The 8,329-nt window shown below is 66.1% G+C and overlaps 1 protein-coding gene across 2 annotated transcripts; it reads left to right on the top strand.

Annotated features, from left to right (window-relative positions):
• Positions 1–1,385: 1,385 nt before the first annotated feature.
• On the top strand, positions 1,386–7,937 carry TBX1 (T-box transcription factor 1). Of its 2 annotated transcripts, none has more exons than XM_054543676.2 (7): positions 1,386–1,901; positions 3,841–3,942; positions 4,755–4,926; positions 5,559–5,714; positions 6,358–6,425; positions 6,503–6,603; positions 6,987–7,937. In XM_054543676.2, exons 1-7 carry the CDS (start codon positions 1,462–1,464, stop codon positions 7,466–7,468), a joined length of 1,521 nt encoding a protein of 506 aa, XP_054399651.1. In that variant the 5' UTR covers positions 1,386–1,461; the 3' UTR covers positions 7,469–7,937. The 2 variants fall into 2 exon arrangements, with proteins under 2 accessions (XP_054399651.1, XP_063579039.1); XM_063722969.1 differs by having other exon boundaries at positions 1,407–1,901; positions 6,301–6,425.
• Positions 7,938–8,329: the final 392 nt, after the last annotated feature.

The following is an 8,329-nucleotide window of genomic DNA, read 5'->3' as shown; positions in this document are numbered from 1 at the left end:
ACCACAGGCCCCCGCCCCCGGACTCCGTGGGCTGGGTTGGGCGCGGTGCGGCTGGGCACACGCAGTCGGAGGCGGCGCCGGCCAGGCCGCCGGGCGCCTATGGACGCGCGGAGCCCGCTGTCTCCCCGAGCCAGTGCGTTCAGCATCGCCTCTCTGGTTGCAGCCGAGGCGGCGGAGCGCACCGCCCACCAGGGCTCAGGGTCCTCCGACCGGGTGAAGCTTCGCTGGCTGCCAGGATCCCCGGCAGGGATGCACTTCAGCACCGTCACCAGGGACATGGAAGGTGAGCCTCCAGGCCGTGTCTACACTGGCCCGCCCGCCAGACCCCCTGCCTCAGCTGCTGTGGGGCCCGGGTGCAAAGTAGGTGGAGGCAGCTCTTGGTAGGGTGGGCTCCAGGCTTCTGGCTGCGATTCTGGGGCAGAGAGGAAGAGCCGGCATCCCGCCCAAAGCCTGTCCCCTCACCAGCCTGGGGGCCCAGCTTGGAGATGGGCACTCAGGTATACACAGGCCCGGAAGAGGGCGAGTGAGGCTGGGAAGGAGAGCAGAGGTGGCCGTGAGCTTGGAGAGGGGGTAGGAAAGTTAGTAAGAGAGGAGAGAGCGGGAGAGTTTCACAGAAGGAGAGAAAGCCTCGAGGAAGCCGTGGAGACGAAATTGAGCAAAGGGGAGAAAACACAAAAAACCCAAAGAAGGTAGGGGAGAAACAGAAAGACACGAAAAGGCAATAAAAAGCAAGAGCGAAAGAGAAGAGAGAAAACGAAGGGAAAATTTAAGACAGAAAGTGAAGTCATAAAAAAGAAAAAAAGGAAAGACTTTAGTTTTTATTTTTTTAAAAAAAGAAAAACATAAAAAACAAAGGACATACAAACATAAGAGGAAAGGCGCCGACTAAAAGAAAGACAAAGAATGATTAAAAATAAAGTGAAAAGGAAGGCGAGGATGGAGGAAAAGGGGAAGAGGCGGAAAGTAAAACAAATAAAGAGAAACTACAGAGATAGGGGAAGAAAGAAAGATGATCGGGAGGGAAAATTCAAATGACGACGACAAAGGTAAAATAACAAATTAGGAAAAGAACGTCTGGGAGAGAGAGAGGAGAAACGCACGCGGGCGGGCGGCAGAGCGAGGGCCGGCCGACGGGCCCGGCGCACCGGTGAGCCGGTCCGGGCGGTCGGGGGGCCCCGGGCCGAGCGAGCCGCGGCGGGCGGGCTGGGGGCCGGGGAGGGGGAAGGGGCGGGGGAGGGGCGAGGGCCAGGGGAGGGAGCGAGTCCATTGTCTCGGCGCGGGGGTGGGGGGGCGCGGGGCGGGGCGGGGCGGGGCGGGGCGCCTCCTCGGGGCCGGCCTGCGGTGTGGGGCTGCGCGGCCCGGGGCGCACGCAGCGCGGCGCCCGCCACTCGGCCCGCGGCGCGGGGCAGCGCTCAGCTCGGTGGCGGGGGCGGCGGCGGCGGCGGCGGCGGCCCGCGGGTCATGATCTCCGCCGTGTCCAGCCCGTGGCTCACGCAGCTCTCGCACTTCTGCGACGTTGCAGCCTTCACGGCCAGCAGCCTGAGCAGCCTGGGGGCCGCGGGGGGCTTCCCGGGCGCCGCGTCGCCCGGCGCCGACCCGTACGGCCCGCGCGAGCCCCCGCCGCCGCCGCCGCCGCCGCGCTACGACCCGTGCGCCGCCACCGCCCCCGGCGCCCCGGGCCCACCGCCGCCGCACGCCTACCCGTTTGCGCCGGCCGCCGGGGCCGCCACCAGCGCCGCCGCCGAGCCCGAGGGCCCCGGGGCCAGCTGCGCGGCCGCAGCCAAGGCGCCGGTGAAGAAGAACGCGAAGGTGGCCGGTGTGAGCGTGCAGCTAGAGATGAAGGCGCTGTGGGACGAGTTCAACCAGCTGGGCACCGAGATGATCGTCACCAAGGCCGGCAGGTCAGGGCGCCCCTCCCCACGCCGCGACCCTCCCCACGTGCTGCCGCCAGGGCTGCGGGCCTCCGCCTGATCCGCGCGAGCTGGGCCGAAAGCCGGGTCGGGGGCGCGGCCCGGCCACCTGCGGGCCCCTCTGGGCCCCGCTGCCTCCTTCGCTGTCCGCCGTCCCGGCTCCGGCGACGGCCGCCCGGCGCTCCCCTCCTAACACCTATCCTCCGCCGGGGCGGGAGGAGACGGCGCGGGCCGCACGGGAACGGCGAGGAGCCCCGCGGGACTCGCCCGCACGCCCCGCAGCCCCAGGACGCCGCGCCGCCCAGAAACCGGCCCGGCTTGGAGCGCACCCGGCTGGGGGCAGGCAGCGGCGTCCAGGGGGCCTCGCCGCCCGGCCGACTCCTAGTAAATCCCACCTCAAGAAAACTCTGGTTCGGTTCTGGAGTTCAGTCTATGCGGGCAAGATAAAGAGCGGCAGCCGGGCAACTCTCTGGACACTTTCAGGAGAGGATTACCCTTAAAAACAGCGTGCACTGTTCCGTGGAAGTTGCTACCCAGTTTCCTTCAACCTAGATCCCCATAGCTGTGGGGCCTGGCTCTGTAGCCAGCGGCCCGTCACCTCCCAACCGGCCTGTATTTGTTTTAAAGACCAAGAGACAAGGGGAACAAGTTTTGCAGATGCACCCGATTTGACCAGTAGACAAAGGCGGGTGCCGGGCTGTGTCTAATGTACACACCAGCTCCGAGTCCGAACAGCCAAGGGGAGCTCAGGGCCTGTTTGCAAAGCCTTCTCGTGGTTTCTGTTTCCCTGCTGCCGGCGTCCTTCCTGAGGAACCTGGGCCTGTGCTCCGCTCCAGCTCTGTGGTTTTTTTTCCAGGCCCTCCTTGCTGTCCCCAGGCACACAGGCCCTCCTGAGGACAGCGGCAGCCCAGCCTCTGGCTCAGGCCAGCCCCGCAAGGGCCTTGTCGGCGCTGGGCTTCACCCGGGAGCCCACGTCCCGCAGCACCCTCCAGCCTGCAGAGGCTTCGGGTGGGGGAGGCTGGCTCCTGGCATCTGTCTTCTGCCCACCGCCTGCAGGGAGCTGCTTGTGAGGGGAGGCAGAGGGAAGGGCAAGTGACGGCCAATCCTTGTGTTGTCCTGAAGGGCCCCACGGCCACTACTGCTGCGCCATCATGTGGGGGCAGCCCACGGCCTACAGCCGTCCAGGCACTGCAGAATGTCCTTTCAAGAGCCCTGATCGCTCACTGAGCCAGGGTCCAAAGCGGGGGAGATTTGAGGAACAGGAAAGACACAAGCTGAGTCCACTCTGGGTAGCTGCGTCTTGGGGTTATGTGTCTTAAGGGGAGCGGAAGCTTGCCTGTGTGCTGAGGAAGGTGGGGAGACTCTACCATGGGGCCATGATAGAGTGGGGCCCTGAGAGTCAGGGGAGGGAGGGCTCTGAGCCTTGGCCTCACTGAGGGGATTGGGTAACAGCCGAAGACCCAGCTAAAAGGGCAGCAGGGACGCCTTGAACTCACACGGGACTACCCGGTTTCACTTTGTTGGAGCCGGGAGCTGCTTCGATCAAGCTGGGGAGGCTCTGCTAAGGGCGCATGTTAGGCACCCTGCTGCCGGCCGAAGCTGGGACCAAGAGGCCAAAAAGTCAGCAAGGGTGAGGCCGGGTTTATGTAGGCCAAGGTTGCCGAAGGTGGGGGCTCCAGCGCTGGGCCGGCCATTTCTGTGTCCAGGAACGGCCCAGGAGGCTCCCCTGCTGCGCCAAACTCCCGGTTGAGTAGGGGCCTGCCCAGATTAGAGCAGCTAAGCCAGGAGAGATGGAGCCCAAGGGCTGGGACGACACAGCAGCCCCCAGAGGCTGGAGGGAGGGGCTGAGCAGAGGGGCCGCCAGCCCCGGGCAGGTCAAGGGGGGCTGCCTTCCACCAGCTAGGGTGACCCGAGGCCTCATCATCCCCAGGCGGATGTTCCCCACCTTCCAAGTGAAGCTCTTCGGCATGGATCCCATGGCCGACTATATGCTGCTCATGGACTTCGTGCCGGTGGACGATAAGCGCTACCGGTGAGCGAGCGGTTGTAAGCGTGAGGGACCTGGGAGGGCATCCTGGAAAGTGGCGGGTCTCCGCCTGGTGACCCAACTCCAAGGGTCGTCTGCACCATGAAACTCTCTAGGCACCTGCGATGCTGCCCGATCAACCCGCTCCCTCCTCCACTCCTATCTGACCCCAGACCCACAACCCCACTCCATGCGCTCTCAGAACCCGCCTCTGGAGCCGCAGGCTCCAGACAGCTCTTGCTCCCCTGGGCTGGTGTGGCCCTAGGGTGGTCAGCCAAGTACTCAGCTCCGGACTTCTTCAAGTCTCCCTCTCCCAGGAGGCCGGCCTGAGCGCCTAGTCCCCTTCCCCCATCCCCAGGGAACTCTGGGTCCTGGAGCTGCGCCGGAAAGGTGGGGTGGCCACGAGAGATTATGCAGGGCGGGCCTCAGCTGCCCGGACAATTAACAGCAATTAATAAAGAGAACGCGCACTGCCCTGTGCCTGAGGCCCGGCAAGGCCAAGTGTGGGCTCCCAGCGCAGCGGCACCGGAGCGGGAGGACCCGCATCCAGCGAAATGAGATGGCAGGAGCCCAGCCTCCCCCCTCGGTGCCCCACGGGGTGTCCAGTTCCTTGATTGTTTTGAGTGTTGGGGTGGGTGGGAGTTCTCTGTTTAGTCCATAGTCTCCCTCGGAAAAGCTCCCAGCACGTGTGGCAGCAGAGGGTTCAATCTCACAGGTGGGGAAACTTCTCAGAGGCACTTTTAGGGTTCGCCCAGCACACGGGTCAAGGCCCTCTGGGTTCACCTCCACGTGCACGACCCCACCCCGTGCCGCTCCAGGTACGCCTTCCACAGCTCCTCCTGGCTGGTGGCGGGGAAGGCCGACCCTGCCACGCCAGGCCGCGTGCACTACCACCCCGACTCACCTGCCAAGGGCGCGCAGTGGATGAAGCAAATCGTGTCCTTCGACAAGCTCAAGCTGACCAACAACCTACTGGACGACAACGGCCATGTGAGCGACCGCCTCCCCAGGCTCCTGGTGTCCCCCAAGGCCTCGAGTCCCGAGGCACCCGCCTGTCCCTAAGAGGCCTGTAGAATCCCCAGGCCCCCGGCTGTCCCCAGGCGGCTCTGGGCTGTCCCCGAGGAGGCCCTTTAGAGTCCCTGCGAGGCCAGAGGCTGAAGCAGAGCTTGGGCAGCGCTGGCGTGCCGATGAGGAGAGCGGCCTCTGGTCAGGGGTCGCACAGCCTAGTGGGCCTGGGCCCTGGGAGAGGGGTCACCCTCCTTCTCTCACCCCACTCCTGATTTTATGTGGGAAGCTTTTTTAATGGAAAAGATGGGGCCCTGCAAGGGGGCTGGAGAAAGAGGCTTTATGGAGTCCAGGCCAGCGAGGTCGCTGGGCAGGCACCTAAGGAAAGAGAACCTAAACCCAGATCTTTTGCCACTTGGAGCTCATTCCTGGCAGTTGCCAATGGGTCACAGCCTCTTCTTGGCCCAGTGACCCAGCCTCATATTGGAATTAAGGGTTTTGCCCAACTTATCCAGGAAACTAATTGCCAACTCAGACCTCAGCCCGTTTCCTGGCTCCCACCCCAGATCCTCAGCCCAGCCCCACCGCTGGAGCTGATTCCCCACCTTGTCTTCCAGATTATTCTGAATTCCATGCACAGATACCAGCCCCGCTTCCACGTGGTCTACGTGGACCCGCGCAAAGATAGCGAGAAATATGCTGAGGAGAACTTCAAAACCTTTGTGTTCGAGGAGACACGATTCACCGCGGTCACCGCCTACCAGAACCATCGGGTGAGGGCCTGTGGGGAGGACCTGAGCAGATTCAACGCCTCTGGAAAAGCGGGTGTAATTTTCAGTTGCCGTTTGGGGACAGTGGGTCCGCTTAGACCTGCAGGCTGCGGTCCCAGTGGAGCCCAACCCAACTGGAGCCCCACTCCCAAGGGACTCAGGCAGCCCCCTCCCTCTCGAGGCTGGCTGGCCCTGCCTCCTATCAGCTTGACCTCTCCAGCGGCAACTGTCACTTCGTCCTGAAAGTTTGTTTTCCGAACCATTCCGGAAACTCCCCATCAGGGGCCTGATCTGAGGTTTACCCAGATTCCTAGGGAACCCGCTCTGTTCCCCACCCCCCACCCCACTGCACGTGGGGGGTGGTGACCACATTCCCGTCCCAGCAGGGGGCATAGGGCCTCCATCCTCATCCACTTGGGGGACACCAGAGAGGGGTTTCTAGTGGGAGAGGAGGTTCCTCAGACCCCCGCCCCCCTGCAGGAGGGAGCACCAGCTCCGTAGAGGAGGGGCAGACATGGACTGGTTCTTGTCGGGGCAGCAGAAAGGCCCTTGGTGCGCTTCTCCTAACACTCCCCTATCCTCCGCCGAGGTCGGGTGGCCCAGGCTGCAGGGCTCCAGCGGCTTGCTCACACCCACCTCCCTGCAGATCACGCAGCTCAAGATTGCCAGCAATCCCTTCGCCAAAGGCTTCCGGGACTGTGACCCTGAGGACTGGTGAGTGTCCTCCCCCCGAGAGAGTGAGCGCCGGGCGCCTGGCGCAGGCGCCGCCCTGATCCGCCTCCCGCCCGCAGGCCCCGGAACCACCGGCCCGGCGCGCTGCCGCTCATGAGCGCCTTCGCGCGCTCGCGGAACCCCGTGGCTTCCCCGACGCAGCCCAGCGGCACGGAGAAAGGTAGGGCCGGGGTCGTGGGATCCGGGTCCCGGCTCTGTGCGCTCTCTACCCCGGGCCGGCGGCCTCGCCCGACCTCGCCTGCGCCCCCGGGGCGCTCCAGGCTTTCGCGCCGGTTGCACAACGGCCGCGGCGGCGGGCAAGCGCGCACTCGCCCGCCTGGCCCGACGGTTGCGCCCCGCCCGCCGCCGCCGCCCGCAGAGGGGCGCGGGCCCCGGGGAGGGCTCGGGGCGCCGGCGACTTGGGGTCTCGGGCACGCTGGCACCGACTGGTCGGGGAACACCGAGGGCGGCCAAGCGCCTTCTCCCCGCCAGGGCCTCGCGTGGGGCGTCGGAGCTCCTCGGCGGCCCCGGCCGGCCGCGCTCACGCCTCGGCCCTCTCCGCAGACGCGGCTGAGGCCCGGCGAGAATTCGAGCGCGACGCGGGCGGGCCGGCAGTGCTCGGGGACCCGGCGCACCCTCCGCAGCTGCTGGCCCGAGTGCTAAGCCCCTCGCTGCCCGGGGCCGGCGGCGCCGGCGGCTTAGTCCCACTGCCCGGCGCGCCCGGAGGCCGGCCCAGTCCCCCGCACCCCGAGCTGCGCCTGGAGGCGCCCGGCGCATCGGAGCCGCTGCACCACCACCCCTACAAGTATCCGGCCGCCGCCTACGACCACTATCTCGGGGCCAAGAGCCGGCCGGCGCCCTACCCGCTGCCCGGCCTGCGCGGCCACGGCTACCACCCGCACGCGCATCCGCACCACCACCACCACCCCGTGAGTCCAGCCGCCGCTGCCGCCGCCGCCGCCGCTGCCGCAGCCGCCGCGGCCGCCAACATGTACTCGTCGGCCGGAGCCGCGCCGCCCGGCTCCTACGACTACTGCCCCAGATAACGCGGGCCCCGCCGCGCTCCCGCCCCGCTCCCGCCCCGGCCCTGCACAGCCCCGAGGTTCGCGGGGCCCGGCCACCCTGCCCCAAGGGCCAGCAAGGAATACGTTCCCCCAGCCCCAGGGGCTACCGCGGGTCTCCCCTTCCCCAGCCTCGAAGCCATGGGGGCCCCCTTGCCACCCCCCAGCCCCTTGGGCTATCGAAGTATCCGTTCCCCAGTCCCTGGAGCCATCGCGGGTCCTTCCCCGGCCCCGAGGGCCAAGGGGGTCCCCGCCCGCCAGTGCCAAAGCGCCCGATCGGAGGCGGAAGGAAGTGATATTTATTGTTCTCCCCGAGACCGCGTCGCCTGCGGCCCGGCCGGCAGTTGCAGTGTAGACAACCCGAGAGCCCCGCCTGCAGGCGGTGTAGATACGTGTAGATACTGTAGATACTGCGCCGGCGCCGACTTGATAAACGGTTTCGCCTCTTTTGGAAGCCGCCTGCGTGTCCATTTATTTGTGCCCAGTTAGATCGCGTTGGGAATCTTCGGGTTGGGAATCTTCGGGACAGCGAGCCCAGGGTGGCTCAGGGCCCTCAGGGCCTACCCAGCCCCAATCCCTGCCGACTGTAGGTCGGTCAGGTCCCACAGCCCCCTGTCCGCCACGCCCCCTGCCCTCTCCCCGCCCCATAGGGGCTCCCACTGCCACTCCCCTCTCCGAGGTCCCTCCTGCCAGGCCTGTGCACTCCCCCCACCTTCCCACCGTCCCGTCTCATTCCAACCTCCCCAGGGCTGGTGGTACCGCCCAGGTGTGCATCCTGCCTTTTTACTTAAATTCCTCACACCTGCAGTTGTCCCTATTCTGGGACTTGGGCCTGCGCCCTGGCCT

Source organism: Pongo abelii, chromosome 23 (genome assembly GCF_028885655.2).
Source record: "Pongo abelii isolate AG06213 chromosome 23, NHGRI_mPonAbe1-v2.0_pri, whole genome shotgun sequence".
In the NCBI taxonomy this organism is placed as follows: domain Eukaryota; kingdom Metazoa; phylum Chordata; class Mammalia; order Primates; family Hominidae; genus Pongo; species Pongo abelii.
Note: the sequence above shows the minus strand (reverse complement) of the source record. Positions and strands in the feature narration are given on the sequence as shown.